Raw genomic sequence first — 27303 nt, 5'->3', positions numbered from 1 at the left:
AAAAATCCTCAACAAAATACTAGGAAACAGAATCCAACAACACATGAAAAGGATCATACACCATGATCAAGTGGAATTTATCCCAGAGATGCAAGGGTTCCTCAATATACGCAAATCAGTCAATGTGATACACCATATTAACAAACTGAAGAATAAAAACCATATGATAATCTCAATAGATGCAGAAAAAGCTTTTGAGAAAATTCAACACCATTTATGAGAAAAACTCTCCAGAAAGTGGGCATAGAGGGAACCTACTTCAACATACTAAAGGCCATATATGACAAACCCACAGCAAACATCATTCTCAATGGTGAAAAACTGAAAGCATTTCCTCTAAGATCAGTAACGAGACAAGGATGTCCACTCTCACCACTATTATTCAACACAGTTTTGGAAGTCCTAGCCACAGCAATCAGAGAAGAAATAAAAGGAATACAAACGGGAAAAGAAGAAGTAAAACTGTCACTGTTTGCAGATGACGATACTATACATAGAGAATCCTAAAGATGCCACCAGAAAACTACTAGAGCTAATAAATGAATTTGGTAAAGTTGCAGGATACAAAATTAATGCATAGAAATCTCTTGCATTCCTATGCACTAATGATGAAAAATCTGAAAGAGAAAATAAGGAAACACTCTCATTTACTATTGCAACAAAAAGAATAAAATACCTAGGAAAAAACCTACATAGGGAGACAAAAGACCTGTATGCAGAAAACTATAAGACATTGATGAAAGAAATTAAAGATGATACCAACAGATGGAGAGATATACCATGTTCTTGGATTGGAATAACCAACATTGCAAAAATGACTATACTACCCAAAGCAATCTACAGATTCAATGCAATCCCTGTCAAATTACCAACGGCATTTTTTACAGAACTAAAACAAAAAATCTTAAAATTTGTATGGAGACACAAAGGACCCCAAATAGCCAAAGCAGTCTTGAGGGAAAAAAATGGAGCTGGAGGAATCAGACTCCCTGACTTCAGACTATACAACAAAGCTACAGTAATCAAGACAATATGGTACTGGCACAAAAACAGAAATATAGATCAATGGAACAGGATAGACAGCCCAGAGATAAACCCAACCACCTATGGTCAACTAATCTATGACAAAGGAGGCAAGGATATAAAATGGAGAAAAGGCAGTCTCTTCAATAAGTGGTGCTGAGAAAACTGGACAGCTACATGTAAAAGAATGAAATTAGAACACTCCCTAACACCATACACAAAAATAAACTCAAAACGGATTAGAGACCTAAATGTAAGACCTGACACTATCAAACTCTTAGAGGAAAACATAGGAAGAACACTCTCTGACATAAATCACAACAAGATCTTTTTTGATCCACCTCCTAGAGTAATGGAAATAAAAACAAAAATAAACAAATGGGACCTAATGAAACTTCAAAGCTTTTGCACAGCAAAGGAAACCATAAACAAGAAGAAAAGGCAACTCTCAGAATGGGAGAAAATATTTGCTAACAAATCAATAGAAAAAGGATTAATCTCTAAAATATATAAACAACTCATGCAGCTCAATATTAAAAAAACAAACAACCCAATCCAAAAGTGGGCAGAAGACCTAAATAGATATTTCTCCGAAGAAGACATACAGGTGGTCAAGAAGCACATGAAAACCTGCTCAACATCACTAATTATTAGAGAAATGCAAATCAAAACTGCAATGAGATATCATCTCACACCAATTAGAATGGTCATCATCAGAAAATCTACAAACAACAAGTTCTGGACAGGGTGTGGAGAAAAGAGAACACTCTTGCACTGTTGGTGGGAATGTAAATTGATACAGCCACTGTAGAGAACAGTATGGAGGTTCCTTAGAAAACAAAAAATAGAATTACCATATGACCCAGCAATCCCACTACTGGGCATATTCCCTGAGAAAGCCATAATTCAAAAAGATACATTCACCCCAATGTTCATTGCAGCACTATTGACAATAGCCAGGTCATGGAAGCAACCTAAATGCCCATCAACAGACGAATGCATAAAGATGTGGTACATATATACAATGGAATATTACTCAGCCATAGAAAGGAACAAAATTGGGTCATTTGTAGAGACGTGGATGCATCTAGAGACTGTCATATAGAGTGAAGTACGTCAGAAAGAGAAAAACAAATATCGTATATTAACGCATACGTGTGGAACCTAGAAAATGGTACAGGTGAACCGGTTTCCAGGGCAGAAATAAAGACACAGATGTAGAGAACAAACATATGGACACCAAGGGGGGTAAATGGCATGGGTGGTGGTGGTGGTGTGTGATGAATTGGGAGATTGGGATTGACATGTATACACTGATGTGTATACAATGGATGACTAAGAAGAACATACTGTATAAAAAAAAATTTAATTTAATTTAAAAAAATGTGTTGAATAGCTTTCAAACATTATCTTTAACTTATAAATTTTCATTTCCCTAACCACAGACATGAATTTTTTTTTTATTTAATAAAATATTATGCCTTCAGTCCATATCCCAGAACTCCAAAAATGGTGTTGGAGATTGAACGTGCAGAATGAGAGAAGACCTTTAATTTTTAAATTTTCCTGCAGCTGGAGAGATGGATCACCAGTAATATACCAGAACTGGGACAAAGGAAAAGAAGAATCCATGATTAATCAGAGCCAGAGATGTGGCTTCATTTCATCCATAACAGGTTAGTTTGTTCATCCACTTTGGGGTTTATAATACAAACATAATTTTCAGAAGACTTGAAGTCTCCATTTCATTGCATTAGTTCAGTGAGAAGGTTTTGTTTGGTTATTTTGCTTTTCAGCTGAGTGTGTTTAATTTTATAAGTCTTAAGGATGACCATTCCTACAGTTTATTCCATGCATTCATGTTCTTGAAAATAATTTACATGCAGATAAGTCCTTCCTCTTGAGCCAAAACTACCAAAAATGCGCCCACTGAAATGGGTTAAAAATTGCCTGACAAATAACTATTCTCTATGAAATTTCAACATGGGCCCATTTTTAAAAATCTTTTTGTAGTATCCAGTTTATAATTGGTCAGAACTTTAACCTCTGAAATTTACTTTCATTTTCCCATTTAAGAAAAATTTTCATTGAATTCAGTGTTCTTTTTTTTAACACCAGACATTAATTGCTGCCTGCCTTAGAACACCAACTCTTTGCCAGGTGGATTTACATGCACATTTAAGATAGGTTTTTTAATTCTCTTCATCAATACAGTGTTATTGGGGTTGATTGTCCACTCATATCCATCCCACAGTTTCTATCCAATAAAAGGTAATGATGTCCCTGACTCTAACAGATTCTCCCAAGTCAGGAGAGGGATAAACATGGAAAGCAATCTCTGATGTAAGGGCAGCTGCAGAGAAAGTTAAGAGAGGAAAAACCATGTTGTTAATCAGCTCGCTTTTGCCAGCAGGTGTCACAACAGCCTACAGAAAGGCTATTCGTGATTCTGGAAGAATAGCAGCTAATCGGCATTGAAAATAGCATTCTGGCCCCTCTTTCAGAATGCCAATATCTTTTTGGCTCATAACCCTCACACTAGAAAACTGAATCTGCCCTTGCAATTTACATGCATCCTTGCCCTATTCTGGAATTTATAACTTGAATGCTAATGAAATGAATTCTATAACCTTTACTCTGAAAATATAGCTCTTCTAATTAAAAGAACATTTTCCAAGAGACAGAGGACTTTGGGATATATTCCTGAGGGCATGTCTCTAAGTATGTGTGTTTTGTTTAAGGGTCAGGGTTCAGAAGTGCTTCTTTCTTCCTTAGAAGTTCCTGAGTTATTTTTTCTAAATTATTCTATTTTTAATAATTATAAAGTAGAAATGATCATCTATTGTTTTAGAATATTTTTACCTTGAGGTTGAATACTTTAAGTCAAAAATATTACTCTACAAAGTATTCTTTGGCTAACCAAGTCAAATATTCTTAAAACTTTCATCAGTTTTGTGATTGCAATCGCAGTATTTGTTTAGATTTTTTTTTTCTTTTGCATTTGCAAAATTTCTACATTCTTAAATTAAAATTACTGATTTGGCACCTTGCCCAGTTAGCTCTTGTCACTAGAGAACTCTATGATTAGTAGTTAAATTTAGTTCAATTTCTAGATTTAACGAAGTCTGGTAAACCACAGCAGTCATAAAAAAACAGTGACCAATAGAGAATGCCTACAAAGAGTCACCATTGTATCTGGTCATTTCTAACCATTTTCTCTTCCAGGACTCTGGGCTAGTGAAGAGTGTTCAGTTTCTATGCCTAGCATCTGTAAGCGGAAAAAGTTTTGGATCATAGAGAAAGAGAAAGATACACCAAAAAAACATGGAACATGTCCCAAAGGATGGTTGTATTTTGACTATAAGGTAAACTTGTTTTCAAAAAGTTGTTTTTGTTTCTCTTTTGTAGGTTTTAATTTTAGAAAGTAATCAAAAAGCAGGTGTAGCTTTGAAAACCCATGAGTTGTCCATTGGACCTGGAATTTTTTTGTCACAATTTTCAAGAGATTTGAGAATTTTTCTATTTAGGGACAGATCTCTTGAAATTAAAAGGTTTTGTCGGGCTTCCCTGGTGGCGCAGTGGTTGAGAATCCGCCTGCCGATGCAGGAGACACGGGTTCGTGCCCTGGTCCGGGAGGATCCCACATGCCGCGGAGCGGCTGGGCCCGTGAGCCATGGCCGCTGGGCCTGCGCATCCGGAGCCTGTGCTCCGCAACGGGAGAGGCCACAACAGTGAGAGGCCCGCAAAAAAAAAAAAAAAAAAAAAAAAAAAAAAAAAAAAAAGGTTTTGTCAAAAACAGCCTTGACACCACCCTTCGTATGTATACTCAGTTTTTGCTACTGACATTGTCATTCATTGCGCTGTATGACTGTTTCGTTAGGTGGGATGTGGGTGCGTGCACATGTGTGAGGGCGTGTGTGTGCGTGTGGTCATGTGGGGGGGGGGGCATGTGTATCTAGGCCCTGTTCCCAAATGAGCTGTCAGCTCCAGAGGGCCCAGACTGTGTCTTCTTCTTTTGCGTCTTCCCTGCCTGGAGCACTCATAGTGCTCTACCCGCCTTGTCAATTGCCTGACTAATAATGTAGCTCCATCAACTTTGTCTTGAGCCTCCTATAGCCGGCACTTCCATGCAGAATTGGATTTTTTTCTAAATGGCCAGTGGGGATACTGTAAACTAGATTTATTATTTCTGATACTGTCTCCAATTAAGGCTGAGACTTCCCCTCCACTCCTTATGTTTTAAAATAAAATAACTTTATAAGCCTTAGGTGGAAGTAATTAAAATGCATCTCAAATTATAAATGTTTAACTCTTTGATAATTAAAAACTCAAACTGTGTCATAATTTCATATGCTACTATGAAATTGCTCCTCCATCATGGACAATTTTCAGTCTCTGTGTTTAGTTACATTGGCAGGGCATTGCCTCCCTTGTGATCTTCCTATCATTGTTAATTTGTGAAATGGGGCCATTTGGACTTAATACACATTTATTGAGCACCCACTACATATTTAGCACTGATGTTTTTAATTATGGTAATATTCACATAATATAGAATTTACCATCTTGACCATTTTTAAATGTATAGTGTGCAGTAATGTTAAGTATAATCACACTGCTGTGCAATGACTCTGCAAACGTTTTTCATCTTACAAAACTGAAACTCTAAACCCATTAAACAACAACCCCTCATTCTCCCTCCCCACAGCCCCTGGCAACCACTATTCTACTTCATCTCTATTAATTTGACTATTTCAGACACCACATGTAAGTGGAATCATACAGTACTTGTCCTTTTGTAACTGGCTTATTTCACTTAGCACAACGTCCTCCAGGCTCACCCATGTTGTAGCATGTGTCAGAATTTTCTTCCTTTTTAAGACTGAATAATATTCCATTATATGTACATAACACATTTTGCTTTTCCATTTATCCATTGATGGACATTTGGGTTTCTTCTACCATGTAGCTAACTGCTTCTGCTGGCAATTTCATATATATATATGAATATGTATATATATTTCTTGTTTTATTGAATTTTTAAAATACACAGAATTGTTATCCCATCTTACTTATGAGAAGACTGAGTCTAATAAAATCGTGTGGTTTTTCTGAAACTTATAGCGAATAAGTGTCAGGCTGAGAATCAACCTTAAGTTTTTGACCCTGGGTCTTGTCCCTTTCCTACAGCTGCCACTTCATATAATAACTTAAGAATTACCAATCATCTTAGCCCTATGACACAATCAGTCTGGGGGCACTGTGAAATATTTTCTAAAATAATATAGTAATTCTCTAAAACATTATATAGTATTGAGACACACTATTTTTAATAGTTGATACCTTCAGTCTGCTTCTTATTTTCTCAAACCATAAACTCTTTCTACGAGTTGTAAATTATTTATACATTTCAATATGACAAACAGAGCAAATATTCAATAGAACTTGAGTATAACTAAGGTTTTTATTAAAACCTTTGACAATTAGCTTTTTATTGTGGTAAAATATGTATAACATAAAATATGCCATTTAAACCATTTACAAATGTACAGTTCAGTGGCATTAATTACATTCACAATGTTATTCAACTATCACTTCTATTTCCAAAACTTATCATCATCCCAGACAGAAACTCTGTAATTGGTTAAGCAATAGCTCTTTATTCTCCATCCCCTCTAGCCCACAGTAAGCTCTAATCTATTTTCCAGCTCTGTGAATTTGCCTATTCTAGATAATTCATATAAATGAACTCATACAATATTTTCCTTTTGTGGCTGGCTTATTTCACTTAGCATAATGTTTTCAAGGTTACCCATGTTATAGCATGTATCAGAACTTCATTCCTTTTTATGACTGAATAATATTCCATGCCACATTTTGTTTATCCATTCATCTGTCGATGGACTTTGGTTATTTCCACTTTTTAGCTATTGTGAATAAATTGGCTATGAACATTGGCATACAAGTATCTGTTGGAGTCCCTGTTTTCACTTCTTTGGGGTATATACCTAGGAGTGGAATTGCCATATCATATGCTAATTCTATGTTTCACTTTTTGAAGAACGAGCAAACTGTTTTCCACAGTGGCTGAACCATTTTACAATCCTGCCAACAGTGTATGCTAGCAATTTTTCCTCATCCTTGACAACACTTGTTATTTTTTTTGACGACACTTGTTATTACCTGTCTTTTTGATTACTCCCAACACTAGAGTCTAATGTTATCTCACTGTGGTTTTGATTTGCATTTCCCTAATGACTAATGATGTTGAGCATCTTCTCATGTGCTTATTGACCATTTGTATATTGTCTTTGGAAAAATGTCTATTTGACTCCTTTGCCCACTTTTTTATTTGGGTTATTTGTCTTTTTGTTATTGAGTTGTAGGAGTTCTTTTTATAATCCAGATATAAAACCCTTATCAAATATATGTTTTGTAGGTATTTTCTCTCATTCTTTAGGTTGTCTTTTTACTTTATTTATAATGTCCTTTGATGCACAAAAGTTTTTAATTTTAATGAAGTTCAATTTCTCTAATTTTTCTTCTGTTGCTCATGCTTTTGGTGTTACATCTAAGAATATGTTGCTAAATCCAAGTTCACAAATATTTACCTCATGTTTTCTTCTAAGAGCTTCATGGTTTTAGGTCTTATATTTAGGTTTTGATCCATTTTTAGTTAATTCTTGTACCTGATAGTTTTTCACAACTATTAAAACAAGTACATCCCGTGTATAAAAAAGAATATTTTAAGGAAATTCATGACAAGTCATACCCTTGGCATTAGATAAATAATTCTTAGAAACTTACAATGGTTGTTTTTGGTTTACCCTTGGCCATTGTCCTTTCCTTAAACTTTCTTATCTACACAGCTTAGCTCTATTCCATGTTTCCTCCTGTGTAAACATTGGGAGTACGTACACATACGGGCATGGTAATGGTGATGGTACAGCAGACCCAGGGCAAAAGAGCAAGTGAATACTTCCTTTGAAAGAATAAGAAGGGCCATGAGTAAAGCACAGCCACACACATGAGAGGAGAAGTGCTTTCTGAGGCTAACTATGGAGCAGGATTTAAACACCCTCATGTAGCTCAGAGGGTATTTTTAATTTTTATTGATAACTAGTAGCTAGATTAGTGGTTCACAGCCCTGATCAAATATTTAGAATCACCAGGTGAGCTTTCTAAACATATCAAGGTGCAGGTGACATCCTAAAGATTCTGATTTAATTGATCTGCATGGGATCCAGGCATCAGTATTTGTTAAGAGCTCCCTCGGTTATTCTAATGTGCAGCCAATAATTGCCCAGCAACGCAAGTTACACAACTTAGTCTTCTAATCATTCAGAGGATTTGATTACTAAGTATAGGGTCACAGCAGGCTTCATGAGAGGGTGACCTGTTACAGAGTGAGATTTCAGGGTCTCCAAGTGTGTCTCCCCACCCACAGTGCTCTCCCCTGCATATTAATGGCTAAAATCCCACCACTGGAGTCTCATTCCTTTGCCTTACTTAACACTTTCCATTATGTTTTTTAAGGGAAATATTTCTGAGATGGCCTCATCTGTCACCTACACTTTGGGATAAGTGGGTTTATCAGATCATTAGAAAAGGTGGGAATAAGAGGGTTAATAGTTGAGAGGAGTGGAAAGCCCAGTGGGGAGAGTTCTGACTAACAAAAAAAAGCTACAGAAGGAAAACTGGGAGATAGCAACGACAGACATTACTCACTTCAGAATTATGAATAAGCGTCAATGTATTATGTTCCACTAAACATTGCTTCTTGTTTGTCAACTTCCTAGGACAAATTTTCATTGGTTATTTCTATGAAAAAAGTCCCACTTGGTTGACTCTTCACCTTTAGGAATTTCAAAACTGAGATACCAGAAGTTACGTGTCTTTTTACATTTCTCATAAATTATTTTCCCCATGTTTGATGATGTAAAAGAGGCTTGACCAGGGATTACCCCAGGAAGAGTGAGTCATCTAAGATACTTGTCACCGCAGAGTTGTATGTAAGAGGGAGAAATTCTGTATGTATATTAGATTAACTCTTGTGCTTCTACTTATACATTTTTATTCAGGGACCTGGATTTAGTGCTGATGGCTGCTTTGCACCATCTAATTTTGGATTAGCCAATATTTGGTTTCACGCACGACATAGTTTTTCCTTAAAAAAAAAAACAAACAAAAAATACTCTCTCCTCTTTTAAATTATTCAAATTCTTAGCACTTTATTCATTCATTGCATTTAACTATGCTGGATATTGGCGACTCAATGGTGAGGAAAACAAATATAATCCCTTCTCTTTGGGAGCTTACAGACTAGAGGGGGAGAAAACATTAGCAAATTAATCAGGAAAATAACTCTAATTTACAACTGTGACACAAGCGATGGAGAGTTACACAGTTCCATAAAAGTATGTAACAGGAGGACCTGACTGAGGTGGTCAGAGGACAGGAAGCATTAAAAGTAGGGAAAACTACATGTACTAAGGACCTGTGGTGAGAAGGAATGTGACATATTGAAGAAAGTAAAAGGAGCATAGAGAACTAGAATGTAGAAAGTGAGACAAAAGAAGTAGGCAAGGGTGATTATTGTGTTAGAGTTTCTGGTTTTTATCCTAAGAGCAATAGGAAACCCTGAAGGGTTTTAACTAAAGAGGGACATGATCATTGAGATTGAGTTTTGAAAAGAATCGTTCAGGCTGCAGTACCAAAGATAGATTGGAGGAAGGCGAGGTTGAGGAGAGTAAGAGCAGTTAGAAAGATGTTGCAATAGTCCAAGCAAGAGATAAGTCCTTTAGGCTAAGATGTTGGTGACAGAGACTGTGGGGTGTTGGGAGTAGGGGGAGTAGTGAAGGTCTCAGAAATGGGATGTCCAAATGGTAGGACAGAAGGGGTGATGAAGGTGACTGAAGAGTGAGAAGATGCTCAGGTTTCAGATTTAGGTAAATGCATGACTGACTATGCCATTCAACATCGGTAAGAACACTGAAAAAGGACCAAATTTGGGAGGAAGATCATGAATTCCATTTTCAAGTATTGAACTGGAAATGACTTTGAGACAAAAGAGTTTTTTTTTTTTTTTTTTTTTTGTGGTACGCGGGCCTCTCACTGTTGTGGCCTCTCCCGTTGCGGGGCACAGGCTCCGGACGCGCAGGCTCAGCGGCCATGGCTCACGGGCCCAGCCGCTCCGCAGCATGTGGGATCTTCCCGTACCGGGGCACGAACCCGTATCCCCTGCATCGGCAGGCGGATTCTCAACCACTGCGCCACCAGGGAAGCCCGACAAAAGAGTTTTATATTCAAAACTTGTTTGGAATACAGTAAGGTATCCTTAATTCACCGTAATAATCAGAGATGCATTCAACTTGATCACATTTTGCAAATCAGTAAGTAAATAAACAATATAAAATTGAGGGTGTTGTACTCCATCTTGCTACTTTGCTTTAATTATTGACACAATTTCAACGTGTGTTAGTAAACATGTCATATTTTTAGAAACAATGAAGTTGTGGCAATGGGGGTCTACACTCCCATACTCAAGCTGGTAAATCCTGGCTGAGGCAAACAGGGTGGGGGGGGCTGGGTGGGAAGCGGGGGTATGTATGTGTATTTTCTGGAGAGATTTATTGAGCTAACTGAAACAGTGAGGTTCACTGGTATTTATGCATGGTTCATTAGTGGAACTATCTGAACACAAGGTGAATTTGCATTAAATGATAAGACTTCCTAATAATTAGTATGTGCCACTCTTTGGAATTTGTAATTAGAGCAAAGAGGCAGAATGAAAGGAAATTGATAAAAGGATAGTTGTTATAAAATTAAAACCCTTGAAAGCCAATTCCATTTCTTTGTGAAGCAAATAAAGTAAAGGGGATCAGAAGAAGAGAAAATGTACTTCCTCTCTTAGTTGGCAACTCAAATTCAGGCTAGGTCAGAGTTTCTGGTTTTTATCCTAAGAACAGTGGAAAATCTCTGAAGGGTGACATGTTCGGAATTGGGTTCTGAAAAGAATTACCTGAGCAGTATTGACATTAGGGGCTGGATAATTCCTTGTTTTGAGAGACTGACCGGTGCATTATAGAATGTTTAGCAGTATCCCTGGTCTCAACTCACTAGCTGCCAATAGCAGTCACCACCCCCTCCCCCCGCAACTGTGACAACCAAAATGTCTCTAGACATTATGAAGATATCACCTGAGGAGCAAAATGGCCTTGTTTGAGAACCACTGGACTAAATCTAGAATCCTGAGAATGTCATTTGACAATCATTTCAGGGTCTATTGGTTTTTACTTTGTTGCATAAATATTTACTGAGGACCTTGTTTGTTTTGCTGTTCAAAGAGGAGCAACACTTAGTCCCTCTGCTTTGTAAGGAGTCTATGATGGTAGGGAAGGGATGGGGGACTGATAACTTAGAAATTAAAGAAGGATGCAGAAAGATGCGCTCCCACATGGCATGGAGGTTGCCACATTAGCCTAGAATAATCTTGTAGCTGGGATTTTCTCAGTGGCAGATCTCAAGATCAGATCTATCAATGACCAGGGTTGGCTATGTTCATTAATGAGAGAATAATCCACATGGAATATTTTTTGCATAAAGTCTCTCCTGACTTCTCTGGAACTTTGCCTATCTGTTACAGCCTTTCTCTTCTATCTTTCCCTCTCCCCTGACTCCATATAGCCCAACTAACATGGTTAAATTTCACTGAGCTTGGTGAGGGGGTGATTTTCTTCAACTTGCCTGATCTGCCTAGCAGTTACCATTCCATATTTCTCATCCCATAATGAGTAACCCCTGCCATGCCATAGACATGATTCTCTCTTGAGTGAAAATCAACTCTCACTGCCAAACCCCACAGCCTTCTTTTTGAGTTCCTTTTGACATTTTTGGCACCCCTCCCCTTTGTTTCTCCTTCCTAGGTTTCCTTGGTCCTCCCTTGCTTTTCTTCCCACTGGGCTCATTTTTTTTCTTTTCTGGCTCTTCCTCATTGACCTTTGGACCACATAGCTGACTCCAAGTATTTAGTGAATTTAAATACCTGATGTGGTTTGATTCCTCAGTATTCCTCTCTCACTTAAAGTGAGGAAGTGTATTTGTAAATAAAATTGAACAAATCTATTAACTGCCACCAAAAGAAATATTTTAAAAATTAAATCCTCCACTGTAAACTTTGCAGTCAGGCTGACTCCTTTTTAGAAGGAATGCTATCTTTCATTGAGCTGAAGACATCGTTCTGACATCCTGCATGACAAACACATCCTTGCCTCAGTTCCCGCATGATGCAAATGCACAAAAGACACTGACTCACCTTGAAAGCTGGTCCTCTTTGTTTTTCTTTCACACCTTTGCAGCAGCTAGGGAAAAAAATAAAACAGTCATTTCTGTGCAAGAAAATTATAAAACATTTTCAAAGCTGGTCCTCAGTATCTTTAGGAAACTTTTAATTCATTTAGAAAAATATGGAAATGAATGCTTTTTTGGACATTTTTATAGTGCCTTTTGATGAAAATCCCCAAAGACCCAAGCGATTGGAAGAACTGGACATCTGCTCAAGATTTTTGTGTTGAAGAAGGGGGGACACTTGTCGCCATTGAAAATGAGGTGGAACAAGGTAGAGTACTCAATGTTCAATCAGGCAAAAATCACCATTTTTATTCAAGCATCTGTTAAACTATTTCTCCAAAATACTAACATTTCCAAATCAACATTTTAAGTATTATATTGCTGGTGACCCATAAGTTTTCAGTTTGACCTATAAGGTTTATATCATGACATCTGTAAAAGTTAGTACACTCCATTGTTTACAAACTGCTGATTTTTTGGAGCCTTTTGTCTCACCAGGCATAGTGGAAAGAATAAGGATATATTTATGATCGGCATTTCAAAATGGCTAAAATAATCTGAGGTATAGTCTATTATAATTGCATGGTATAATTTTTTAGATCCCTTTAGTGTTACCTACACACTTTCATTTGCTATTTAGGCAATAATCATACACTTTAGTTAAGTATAATGGATAAACCCTCTTTTGTTTAGAAAGGCATTGAATGAACACTGGAAATTGTTTTGCTAATGATATGATGAAATCCCAGGCTTAGCCAGCTAATTTCTGTCAAATTAAACTGAACAAAAGTGACAGAGACTGCATCATCTTAATAAGGACAAAGTAACAAATTCCTACAGTTGATTCATAATTAAGTTTTGCTATCATTTAAATAAAATCATAGCTATAAACAGAATTTGATGATTACCCAAATGGTTTATATGGTATTAAATTTGATAATGTATTCTTATTTTTCAGCTTTCATTACTATGAATCTTTTTGGCCATACCACTAATGTGTGGATAGGGTTACAGAATGATGATTATGAAAAATGGCTAAATGGAAGGCCCGTGTCATATTCTAATTGGTCCCCATTTGATATAGTAAATGTAAGTTTTAAGATTTATTTTTTAAAAATAATTTTAGCAAGAGATCCTATTTGAGACTTGTTTACTGAAGTTTTTCTTTTTTTACTTCCTATATTTTGTAGGCATAAATTTTTATTAGTTGGTTGTTAATATATTAATTTTTAATAATGTAATTCATAATTTTCATGTGTTCCATGAATATAATTTCTTTACTCATCACAATAATTATTTATTTTGTGGGTTATGCACTGATTTGTGAACAGGTTTATTACATGCAAATAAAAGAATAATAGTGTTTGAATTTTTAAAATTATGTCCTTAATTAAAATATCAATGTTATAATAACATTCTATGTTACCATTTTTAAAAAACATGTATTCTTTTGAAGATTCCAAGTCATAACACCACCGAAGTTCAAAAACGCATTCCTCTCTGTGCCTTGCTGTCAAATAACCCTAATTTTCATTTCACTGGAAAATGGTATTTTGAAGACTGTAGAGAAGAAGGTTATGGGTTTGTTTGTGAAAAAATGCAGGGTAAGAAATATTTGTTTTTTTATTCCTTTCATTTCCATGGCCCACTCTTCTCTTCCACATTTGTTTTACATGCTGTATAAATGATAGTTTCATACCTAAGTGCCAGCACTTACTCTTTAAGCTTTACATATATATGGTCACTTAATCTCCACTACCTCAGGGTTGTGCTCCCTAGTGGGGTTCTAAGGACTCCAGAGACCACTTGAGTGATGACCAAGTTTATGCATCCATTTTGGTCATATTAAAAGGCTTTACTGCTTGTTCTAGGATTATGTGTCTGTTCAGATATTTTTTAAAAGACACTGAAAATATGTTGGAAGAGAGTCAAGGAAATAAACCAACTCAATACTTACTCCTTTCTTGGAACCCTAAAATGGTCTCTGTGGCTAAATATGGCAAACAGCACGTTTCTAGATCTGATGATCAGAACCCCCAATGACTTCTGGTATGAAATAGCAGAGCTATAGTATTACAGGTAGCCAGTGGGGACATGAACAATGTGAATGCACTGTAAGTGACCTTGAGTAACAAAAATAAAAACAACAACAACAATAGCTCACATCTCATGCTTTTACTGAGTCCCAGGCTTCCCTAGAAGGCCATAATTTGTGTCTGGAGCTGTGTGGAATTCTAGGCAGCCTAGGATACATATGCTTACTTGGAATATGAATTATACCTCTCAGTGTTGCATACATGTGAACTCTTTGATGATACTAAGTATCAACCCATCCTCAGAAAAGCAGTTCCAGAGAAATCCTCTTTCCTAGTTCACAGTTATCACTTTAGCATGGTAGTGGTAAGGAACTGAAAGATACCAGATCAGCTATAGCAAGAGTATTATAAGAGCAGAGTCTCGTCAGAAAAGAAATAATATCAATACGTCATTACTTGTACACTTATGATGAGCCTGGCACTGTGCCTTGCTTTTTATAAGTATTGTGCCATAAAATCCTTCCGACACTTCTATGAAGTAGGTAAAAGTCTCCGCATTTTACAGATGAGGAACTTGAGGCTTAGGAAAAATAAATAACATACTCAAGTTCTCTCAAATACAATGATTCTATTCTAGGACCTTGATGTTGATCTCTTCTTGAAATGTACTCTCTGACTACTTTCTCTCTTTGATATTTTTGGGACTAACAATGTTTATGTTCTTTTGGAGATAGTATAGAGCAATGGTGGTGGAGTTCAAATCCCACCTGGGTTCCTATTCCACCTCTATAAATAAACTGTCAGTCAAGTTTCTTATCTTCTCTGAACCTTGATTTCTGCATCTGTAAAATGGACTAATAACTATCTCACAGACTCTACATATATGCAATGCTTAGCAAGTTCCTAGCATGTGTTTAACAAACAATTGTTGCTTTTGTTATTATTGTTTCTATTATATTACTATTCAACTACAAAAGTTCTTGTAGTCTACAACGAATATCCAAATTCTGACTCCTCTTCTTTGTGTGCCACGTGAGTATGTGTTTACATTGGGTTTCGAACCTAAAGTCTTTGATCTGCCTGAAAGAATAAAGATATCTGAATAAAAGAGAGACAAAGGCAAAGTCAAGACCCCCAATTTTGAACTTGGTTTCCCATGGATCTTTCTCAGGGCAGCAGATGGCAAAATCACAGTGCTCAAAATAACTTATGTTTTGAAACTTGATGAAATCAATAACATAGGGAGAAATTCATATATGTGAAAATACAGGTGCACGACTTAGTGGGGAAAACCAGTTAAATTGGTATTTGGGTCACACATACAAAGAATTTCAGTTACTTTAATTTTAATAATTGTTATCATTTTAAAATGGCTACTTTGGTATTATGTTGGTTTTGTATAAATAACATTTAGTCTTGGTACATCAGCTGGCAAACAGACTTCTACAAAGAAAAGCAGATGATGTAAGTGTGGCCCATCAAAATTTAATTGGTGAATAGATTAATTTTACTTTGGTTTTACAATATGTACTACTGCTATACTGAGGTAACAGTTTCAGGAAAAGTCAAATCCTCACTCTGCCATTTTTATTTGGGAGAGTGTGACAAGAAGAGGTGAGGAGAGCAAGAAGCAGCATTTATTGAGTGCCTGCTATGTTCCACATCCCATAGTAAGTACTCTATATGAATATCTCCTTGAATTTTACCCACACGCCTCTAATGAAGGCCTTGGTAATCTCTTACAGACCAGAAATTTAAAGTTTAGAGAGATGAACTAATTTGGTCATTTAGGGTCAGGACTGGGATTGAGTCCCAGGTCTTCAGACCTATCCACCATGCTCCTTTTCAACCCCAAACGTGATAAAAACCAGTAAACAGAGAGAAACCCCAGCCACTTTGGATCAGACAGTTGAGAAGGTCTTACCTTTTTCGTGTGTTTTAGGATGCCTAAATTCAGCCTAAAGATAGTACAGACCAAAAAGGCAAATGCACATAGTAAAGAGGAAACATCTGTATGTAACACATGAGCTTGGTTCTCACTTGATCACAGCCACTCATTTATGCAAAGCACCAATGATCATGTGTGGGAAAACCTTGTCTTTTAATTTATAAATCTTGACTCTTGATAGGTGACATATTAATAGTAATGGTTTATAAGAACTGTATGTATTGCTAAGCATTAACGTATTTTTTAACTTCTCTTTAGAAATTATACATGTTAGCATTAAACATGATAGCAACTATCATACAGTCTCAAAAGTTTAATAAAGTATTATATTTGAGAATAAGCACTTGTAAATTGTGTTTGCAGAGCAGTGTTTGACTACATTATATATGTTAATATTCTCTTAGCAAGTATTAAGTTCTGCCAGCGGCATGTGTTAGGCTGAGTGTACCTAGTAGAAGTAAACTTGCCTAAGGAGACCCTATCAGTTTCACCAAAAAGTGGTCAGTTTGACAAGGGATTGTCAAAAATGGGAAATCTAGAAATGATTCAATATATGTTTATATATATATATTTAAAATTCATTCATTAAATTTCCTAAGTGTTTTCATTCTTTAGTATCATCTATGCTTACAGGTATTGTCTTCATTTTGAAATAGTCAATTCTGGGAAGAAAAACTCTGATGTTAACAACAGCATGAATCATTGTACAGGGATCCATGCTAAGCTTTGCCTCCCCCTTTATCATCCAGGTTCTACAAAATATTTTGTTGTTCTTTTTCTAGATACTTCTGGACACAGTATAAATACATCTGATATGTATCCAATCCCCAATACCTTAAAATATGGAAACAGAACTTACAAAATAATTAATGCAAATATGACTTGGTATACAGCACTAAAAACCTGCCTGATGCACGGAGCAGAACTGGTCAGCATTACAGACCAGTACCACCAGTCTTTCCTCACTGTTATCCTCAACCGGCTAGGACATGCCCACTGGATTGGACTGTTCACTGAAGATGTAGGTGTCCTAAAATCCCTTGGACAATCCTTGCATAATGAAGTTTCATTTCTACCTCCTTAGTGATATAGCCACTGAAATTAGCACAGAAAAAAAAAGCCATGAAATAACAGTAAATGTAACATTTAGATAATTGGATTATACAATAACTACTGACCAACCTCATGAGCAGCATATAACTACAAAAGGTGCCCCTTTTTAGAGTAAGCATCTACTTGCCTAATTTCTGGAAAGTCATGCCCTTCAAAGTTTCTCTGAAGATGTCTGAAAAATTTCAGGATACTGACTTATATGTGCACTGGAATACATACTGAACTCGAGCACCTGCGTTTGGGTAATATGTTGCATTTAAAGAATCCCCAAGAAAAATGAATCATGCTTCCTGCATAGAAATTTGGTTATTAATTAATTCAGTACGCCTTGGAATTTAACATGTGCGTTATTTTCCCCCTCTAGGGAAATGGTTTGGAAAGTACTGTGTGTGTGTGTGTGTGTGTGTGTGTGTGTGTGTGTGTGTGTGTGTGTGTGTGTGTGTGTGTGTGTGTGTGTGGTACGCGGGCCTCTCACGGTTGTGGCCTCTCCCGTTGCGGAGCACAGGCTCCGGACGCGCAGGCTCAGCGGCCATGGCTCACGGGCCCAGCCGCTCCGCGGCATGTGGGATCTTCCCAGACCAGGGCACGAACCCGTGTCTCCTGCATCGGCAGGCGGACTCTCAACCACTGCGCCACCAAGGAAGCCCGGAAAGTACTATTTTTAAAAATTTTTAAATAAAAGTATTACACACTAAAATAGCGAAAAGTAAATCTATTCTATCCTGATTTCTAGTTCTACTCCTCAAAGTTAATCACTGTAAACAGTTTCTTGTGTGTCATTTAGAAAGTTTCTGTGTATGCATATATATATACACATGTAATGGATTAGTATGTATATATATTTTAAATATAAATGAGCTCATACTATATATACTGTCCTTAAGCTTGCTTTTAATTTAATATACGTTGTTCAGCTTTCTATGTCAGCTCATAAAAATCTAAAACATTCTTTGAGACAGCAGCATATATGGATATACTACAATTTATTAAACCATTCTCATGTGAATGGACATTTGGGTTCTTCCCAGTTTTCACAATTACAAATACTGCACAACAAATATCCTTGTACAAGTAGGATAAATCCCAAGGAATGAAGTTGCTAAGTACCCTTTATAAATTTTAACAAGTTATGGTGCCATATTGCCCTCTAAAATTTTGTGCCAATTTACATGCTAACAACAGTGTATGATAGCATCTAGTTTTTTCACATCCTTGCCAACACTGGGTATGTCAAAATTTTAATCCTTGCCAGTAGGATAGGTGAAAGGATGGTATTTCATGGTTGTTTATTGTATTTTTGTATTACAGAATTTTTAACCTTATGTAGTCAATTTTGCTTTATGGCCTCTGGATTTTTTTTATCAGACTCGGAAAGATTTTTCCAATGTCAAGAGTATAAAATATTTAGCCAGGGCTTCCCTGGTGGCGCGGTGGTTGAGAGTCCGCCTGCCGATGCAGGGGACACGGCTTCGTGCCCCGGTCCGGGAAGATTCCACATGCCGCGGAGTGGCTAGGCCCGTGAGCCATGGCCGCTGAGCCTGCGCGTCCGGAGCCTGTGCTCCGCAATGGGAGGGGCCACAGCAGTGAGAGGCCCGCGTACAGAAAAAAAAAAAATATATATATATATATATATATATATACAGCCAAGTTTTCTTTAGCACTTTTATGTTTTCAACTACATGTATGAATTTTTGATCAATCTTAAATTTATTTTGGTGTAAAGAACAAGATATTGATTCAACTTCACTCTGATTGCTTACCAGGAAATTATGGTAGGAGGGAACCAAGGATTCCCCAAATCTAAAAAAGGTATTGCTTATGGCAGATAGTCCTTTTTGTCAGTCCATATCCACAAGCTGTCTTAGACTTCCTGAAATATAAGTCTAGATGTGGAAATATAAATCCATGCATGAAGTGAGAGCTGCTCAGACAGCATTGGGTGATGGTGCCAGCATTCATGGCAAGGAAATGATGGCTCAATTTCCCTCCACAGAATGGTCTTAATTTTGACTGGTCAGATGGCACCAAATCCTCCTTCACTTTTTGGAAAGACAATGAGTCATCCTTCCTGGGTGACTGTGTTTTCGCCGACACCAGTGGACACTGGAGTAGCACAGCCTGTGAGTCCTATCTGCAAGGAGCCATTTGTCATGTGCCCACAGGTAGGTTCAATTCTATTCAACTCAAGAAATACATACTGTGAACCTACTGTATGCAAGGCACTGTGCTAAGCAAGAGCAATGAGGGAAAGTAGTAAGAAGTATCTGCCCTCGAGAAGCATTTGGTCTGGTAGGTGAGGTACAAATAAGTGTTACATGAGGCAAGGCTACCAAATGATATAAGAGCCATGGCAAGTGCTGCGGGGGGTTAGCAAGAAAATGGACACATCAGATCCACTTGGGGAAAAGCAAAAAGCCTTCTTGAAGGACATGACTATGGAGATTGGTCTTGAAGAATGGGTGTGATCAGGAAATGATGGGACATGGAGAGGCATTCTGAGCAGAAAAGCTTGGGCAGACATGGGAGGAAGAAAGGACTGGGCATGTAGCTGAGCAAAGCTGGTGTTGAGATTTTCCTGCATGGCAGGTTTTTGGTAAGAGAGAGGTAGGAAATCAGGTTAGAAACATAGGTTAGGAGCATTTGTGGAGGACCTTGAATACCACTGAAGATTTATGTTTAAGTCAAAGACTAATAGGATTCTAGAGCATCATCATCATCATCATCATCATCATGGTAATAATATTTGTATTTATATTATATATGTATATATAAAACATGACAATAATGATAATAGTATCTCATTACACTGAATGTTCACCTCGCCCAACCAGATGAACATTATTTTAAAGATGAAACTTAAACTCAGAACATTAAATAGCTTCCTGAAGATCTCACAGATGTCTGTCAACAGCACCAGGAGCAGAAGCCAAGTTTCCTTGATCTCTGATGTTGTGTTTATCCCATTAAATCAGGTCCCCTTTCCTTTGATTGCTATGGTGTACAAAAAGAAATTTCCTTAAGCCTAACTGGTTTCTTTTTAAATCTCTCATTTAGTAAATGTGCATGTATTTACTTACCCTCTGGATACTATAAGTCAAATAGCACACATATTACGTAAGTTCAGCTCAAAACAATTCAGGACAAAAATGTAAATGATAGCCATATGTATTGGGAAAGCTAATTCTCCTTCTAAAACACATGAAGTTATCCTTCTTTTTTCAATAACGCTACATCTATTGAGTGCTTAAGTGACAGGCACTAGCTCACCTAAACTTCTTAAGTTGTAAGAAAGATGTTATTGTTAGCTCTCTTTTACGTGTATGGGAGTGTGGGGAAGATAGGTAACATACCCACAGCCATGCACCTAGGATCTCAGTGTGGGTGTGTCTGACTCTCATGCTTGCCCTCTGAAACAAAGACTTCCCCAAATTCCCCTTAGTTATGTGTTGTGTTATGTCACGTCATGATATATTATGATGTGTTGTTATGATATGATTTGTTACATTATGATATGTTATGTCACGTCATGATATATGTTATGTTATGATATGTTATGTTATACATGTTATGTTATGATATGTTATACTATGTTATGTTATGTTATGATATGTTACTTTATTGAATGCTTTATTTTCTCTAAGTTGACTAGCAGGTAAGGATTTACTAAATCTTCAGTACTGAATGGAACACATTCTGTACATTTGGAAGTGTCTTTTACCAATTACATTCAGCTTCCAGTATTTCTCTGAATCACATCCCCCAGTTTTTCCAACCTTTAGGACACTAATTGTAAATATTAAAGATAACACCCAAACTAAGCCTATGAAGCTATGCATTAATATACCCTGTTATGTGTAGGAAAATATTATTTCTTCCAGACATGCTATAAGCCATTCCACTTTTGTGATCATTTACATTAAACCCACTCTTTCAGAGCATTATCATGAAAATCTCATTACATATATTTATCTTGGTCTTTCATAGAATGTAATGCAATGTTTATCTCAATAAGTGAACCCAGTCACCACCTTGAAATCATAACTGATTTTGTTCATAGAAACAAGACCATTTGGATACCCAGAGTTGTGCTCAGAAACATCTATTCCCTGGATAAAATTCAGAAGTAATTGCTACAGTTTTTCTACAGTCTTAGACAGTACGAGTTTTGAGGCTGCTCATGAATTTTGCAAAAAGGAAGGTAATTCTTTTGTTGTGGTAAAATGCTTTCAATGTGTTCCTTCTTGACATTTCAGTAAACAATGTAGTTTTCTTCATTTGTCTGATTATTTAGTGATTTTAGAAGCAACAAAAACAATTGAAAAAGTAAATATTATTGAATTTGCTTGTTTGGGGGATGGCTAAAATGTTCAATGTCCAGTATACAATTAAAAACCCAAGACGATGTCTCAGGATACTGCACTTTCCCAAAAAAGCGTTCCCTTTGAATGAATTTGAATTATGAATCTTTAATGTTCCTGAAAGTTAATATTCTATTCTTTAAGTACAAGCTTGTATCTTTTAATAAATGTCATACTACTTTAAAAATTCTAATCAAAAATTACTTATTAACAATGGACACTTTTCAAAGCCTGAGCTTTTTAATTTTTTTATTGAAGTATAGTTGATTTACAATGTGTTAGTTTCTGGTGTACAGCAAAGTGATTCAGATATGGATAGATAGATAGTTAGATATATAGATATATATTCTTTTTCATATTCTTTTCCATTACAGGTTATTATAAGATATTGAATATAGTTCCCTGTACAACACAGAAGGACCTTGTTGTTTATTTTATACATAGTAGTATGTAGCTGTTAATCCCAAGCTCCTATCTTATACCTCCCCCAACTTTCCCCTTTGGTAACCATAAGTTTGATTTCTATGTCTGTGAATCTGTTTCTGTTTTGTAAATAAGTTCATTTGTTTCATTTTTTTAGATTCCACATATGAGTGATATCATATGATATTTGTCTTTCTCTGTCTGCCTTACTTCACTTAGCATGATAATCTCTAGGTCCATCCATGTTGCTGCAAATGGCATTATTTCATTCTTCTTTATGGCCAATATTCTATTGTGTATATATACCATATCTTCTTTATCTATTCATCTGTTGATGGACACTTTAGGTTGCTTCCTTGTCTTGGCTATTGTAAATAGTGCTGCTATGAACGTTGGGGTGCCTGTATCTTTTCAAATTAAGAGTTTTCATCTTTTCCGGATATATGTCCAGGAATGGAATTGCAGGATCATATGGTAACTCTATTTTTCATTTTTTAAGGAACCTCAATACTGTTCTCCCTAGTGGCTGCGCAAATTCACATTCCCACCAACAATGTAGGAGGGTTCCCTTTTCTCCACACCCTCTCCAGCATTTACTATTTGTAGACTTTTTGATGATGGCAATTCTGACTGGATAGCATCTCAATATTATTGAGATGATATCTCAGTATAGTTTTGATTTGCATTTCTCTAATAATTAGCAGTGTTGAGCACCTTTTCATGTGCCTGTTGGTCAGCTGTTTGTCTTCTTTGGAGAAATGTCTAATTAGGTCTTCTGTCTATTTTTTGATTGGGTTGTGGTTTTTTTTATATTGAGCTATATGAGCTGTTTGTATATTTTGGAAACCAAGCCCTTGCTGGTCGCGCTGTTTCCAAAGATTTTCTCTCATTCCATAGGTTGTCTTTTCATTTTGTTTATGCAAAATTTATAAGTTTAATTAGGTCTCATTTGTTTCTTTTTGCTTTTATCTCTTTTGCTTTGGGAGACTGACCTAAGACATTGCTATGATTTATGTCAGAGAATATTTTGCCTACATTCTCTTCTAGGAGTTTTATGGTATCATGTCTTATTTTAAATCTTTAAAACATTTTGAGTTTATTTTTGTGTATGGTGTGTGAAGGAGTGTTCTAACTTCATGGATTTACATGCATCAAAGCCTGAGCTTTATGAATTATGGTATAGAAGACATTATTTTAATTGTATTTACATGTAAACACAAATAGTTATTCATTTGCTGTTTGTCTCTTTTATAGGATCTAATCTTTTAACAATCAAAGATGAAGCTGAAAATTCATTTCTACTAGACCAGCTTTTAGCTTTCAGTTCTTCTGTCCAGATGGTTTGGCTGAATGCTCAGTTTGATGGTGACAGTAAGTGACTGGGTAGAGAAGAGGAGAGGGCATAAATAAATACACAGTGGTCAAGGTTGACGGAAATGGCATCTGCAAACCAGAAAACTTTCCTTGGATACATTGCTGTTTAAAAAAATATCATAAATCCTAAAGCCATTTCTTCCAAAGACATCATTGCTAACCGCTTTTTATACACTCTTGCCCTTTGAAATAATCCCAGAAAACCAAAAATGAGAACAAACAAGTTTATCTTATACTTAATCTTGCATTATGAAGATGCTTGGCTGGAACTTTGTGTTCACAGACTTAGTCATAGGCACCAAACCATATTTACATGAAAATACCCCAGGTTTCTAAATGTTATAAGAGCACAATAGAGTTATGGAAATGTTTCAGTGATAAATAGTGCTAGTAGAATTGTTATTTGCTACTCATAAAAACCAGAGTTTGCAATCAGATGAGAGCATGCTATTCTTTTCTTTATGTAACTGATGGTTGTTGAAAGTACTTGTAAAGAAAATTACTTTAACTGGTATAGAGAACTTGTTACAGTGGTGTACCAAGGTGGAGGATGGGTCCATGCTGGCAAGGAAGAGTATTTCAATCACCGACATTGCTTAAAACTTCTAGCACAGGGTGATAATAAAAAGCTGACTGACTTATGCTTAGTTTTATTGTTTGTTTTAAATCCTTTTCAGACAAGACACTCCCTTATCACCTACACATGGATGGATTTTACCACTGCCCCCACCCCTTGGTATACCACTGGCTTGCTTTTTAAAGAAGCTTACTGTACTCTGTGCTCATAAAGGACTGTTTGCAACTACTTGATTTCTAAGATATTCAATATACTGAAGTAATGAAGTATTTTTTCTTTAAGCTTTTAATTTCAAACTACAAATTTTATTATTCTATCTATAAATCTAATAAATGTTAAGGGGTACTTTACACAAAAAAAGCAGCTCACTGTAAAATTCTTTTAGAAAGTGATCTACTTTGTAATGATATAGCTGTTAGGACTTTAAATGATTTCTTTAAATTGCTTGTAATGATAGGGAATATTTCAAATTCAAACTGTTACATTAAGAAACATGATATCTTGAATGAACTAAATTAGAACAATGTATCTAAAATAGAGTTGTTCACAAGGCAACTTCACTTATACCTACCTTTTGATGTTGAGTTCATGATTGTTGAATGCATCAGATAAGGAGAGAGTCTCATTAAATTTAGGGGCTGCTTTTTAAGGTTCATTCCAGACTTAGTATGTTTGATAACCATGCACATAATTCATGTTACATTTTTTCCACAGATGAAACCATAAAGTGGTTTGATGGAACTCTCGCAGACCAGTCAAACTGGGGTATTAGGAAGCCAGAGATGGACCATGCCAAACCCCATCTGTGTGTTGCCCTGAGGATTCCCGAAGGAGTGTGGCAGTTATCCTCATGTCAAGACAAAAAAGGATTTATATGTAAAATGGAAGAAGGTGGGTAAAGTTAGAAAGTAAATCTTCATTTTGCTTCTACCTTGACTAATGTTGACCTACCTCTTTAGCACTTAAAGCTTTTAAAATCTAAGTATTCAGAGTATTCAGATAGATTCTAACATTATCGTCTTGTTTTACATCAAGCAAGTCGGAGAACATTTCAGCTCCTTCCTCTGATATGAAGAAAAAACGTCATTATAAATCAAATCAAAGACTATGACTTTCTTTTGTCACGCTAGCTGTTAACTTAATGGGCAAAAAAAGAAGTTTACCTCAAGCAAATAGAGCTGGGAATGTAAACCAGCAACCCTCACTCTGGCAGCTGCTACTCAGAATTTTAAGCTCCATCTTTGGTCCCAGGAAATATAATTCAAGTCTAGGTATCCTTGTTGTGGATAAGTAGATGTGATTCTCTATTGCAAGCCATAATATATTATAAAAGTCATATAACTTCATCTTGAGCTATATACTTAATTTGTGGTGATTATAAATAATTTTAGAAATATAAGCCAGAAAATTCTAGTTAGTTGCAAATAATAGAGCTTTCTAAGAGAAGATGTTAACAAGGATCATTAACAGTGGGAAGGTGTTTATAGTAATCACAACAGTTTCTAGATGCAGGTATTAACAAAGAAGGAGGGATTGATATGGCCTGGGCTCCTGAAGAAAACTTCATAGAGGAGATGAGTCTTTAGAATCGCAAAAGATAATGAGAACAGAGGAGGGAAGGAATATTGGATAAAAGGTCCAGAATGACTAAAGGCAGAAATTGAGAATGAGCTTAGACTGGACCACGTTAGGTGGTGTTGGGAATAAAACCATATTACTGTAGGATCCATCCACGGAAAGTGCTGGGCTAAAGAGCTGAACTCCATGGTAAAGGACACAGGGAACACCTACATGCTCTAGAGACACCAACAGTGGAGTCACACCCATTGATTTAAAGGGAGACAGTTGTAATTTGAATGATATAACTGGGAACAAAAAAGGGAAGGCGGAAATATGAAGAGAATCATCAGGCTTTGGTGACTGATTAGATATTGGGAATTAAAGAGCAAAAACTGGTAGGTGTGGGAACCAAACTTTGAAGCTCAGAAAGTGTGGATATCAACTCTGTGTGGAAACCATGACTAACCTATTAGTGTGCCCAAGCAACCACTAGCATTCAACTATCAAGAACAAATCAGAAACATCTCATGTCTGTTCAGAACTTTAAAGCTTCCTGAACTACATAAGACACTTCTTTTATCCAACACAGCAACTTTCCAAGGCAGTGAAGCAGATACAGTATTCCCATGTTACAGATGAGAGAAGTACTTGTCCAAACTGAGGCTACATGGAGAACTACACTCCACATTTTCTGATTCCATATGCCCCTTCTATACCTGCCCGCTGCCTCCATGCTGAGAATCAATACTCGTTCAACAGTCTTTCTTTAAAAAGTATCTTTACACATACACAATACTACATGTTTTCAATAGTATTATGCAAAATTATACAATATTATTTTAAAATTGCAAAATCGAGGGAGTTTATTTTTTAAGTGTATTTTTGCTATTGGTAATGTTGACATTTCTTTTAAGAGTGAATGAGCATTAAGTAGTGCACTAAGGCACTTCCTCCACTCACAAAGCCTTTACTGCTCTGCCTCCGGGTCATTCCCTACATATTTCCCTGGATCTTTGCTTAGATCAAAAATAGCAGAGTTCAAACTTTGATATAGAGTCTACTTGGAAAAGATACATTCTTATAGTAGAAAATCCTCAAACAGGAACCCTCTAACTTTTTGAATGGAGGAGCTATTATTCATTTCCCAAGATTCTTGAGATCTAAAAGGTGAGAAGGTGCTGATTTTTTTAATCTTTGCAAAAAGCCAGGGAGGTTACCATTGCTGGACCAACTCCACATCAGATCTCAACAAAACTGAGTTCCTTGCAGGCAGGGACTATATTTTACTCATATTTTTAATGCAGCACAGTGCTGAAATTGGCTGGGGATTGTTCAGCTTTAAAAAAAAAAAGCAGTGTATGTGTTTGTGAGCACTAATAATGATTATTATAAATCAGGGGTCAGCAAACTTTTCTTTAAAGGACCAAATAGTAAATATTTGTCTGTAGGAGCCATATGGTTTCTGTCACACTGCCTTTGTAGCACAAAAGCAGCCATAGACAATAGAAACATTATTAGTGTGGCTGAGTTCTACTAAAACGT

At 36.5% G+C, this 27303-nt stretch overlaps 1 protein-coding gene across 4 annotated transcripts in view; it reads left to right on the top strand.

The window, feature by feature from the left end:
• Positions 1–27303, top strand: part of PLA2R1 (phospholipase A2 receptor 1) — a 126058-nt gene that overhangs the window by 86659 nt on the left and 12096 nt on the right. For all 4 annotated transcript variants that reach the window (XM_067026160.1, XM_067026157.1, XM_067026159.1 and 1 more), the window contains 10 exons: positions 2596–2699; positions 4249–4388; positions 12523–12640; positions 13331–13461; positions 13829–13976; positions 17139–17377; positions 19463–19631; positions 21527–21667; positions 23505–23621; positions 24916–25092. In XM_067026160.1, coding sequence (XP_066882261.1) covers positions 2596–2699; positions 4249–4388; positions 12523–12640; positions 13331–13461; positions 13829–13976; positions 17139–17377; positions 19463–19631; positions 21527–21667; positions 23505–23621; positions 24916–25092 — 1484 coding nt within the window. The remainder of the gene's footprint in view (positions 1–2595; positions 2700–4248; positions 4389–12522; positions 12641–13330; positions 13462–13828; positions 13977–17138; positions 17378–19462; positions 19632–21526; positions 21668–23504; positions 23622–24915; positions 25093–27303) is intronic.

The sequence above is a fragment of the Kogia breviceps genome, chromosome 2 (genome assembly GCF_026419965.1).
Source record: "Kogia breviceps isolate mKogBre1 chromosome 2, mKogBre1 haplotype 1, whole genome shotgun sequence".
NCBI classification, from domain to species: Eukaryota; Metazoa; Chordata; class Mammalia; order Artiodactyla; family Physeteridae; genus Kogia; species Kogia breviceps.
The sequence above is the reverse complement of the archived record's forward strand: the minus strand, read 5'-3'. Positions and strand labels throughout refer to the sequence as shown.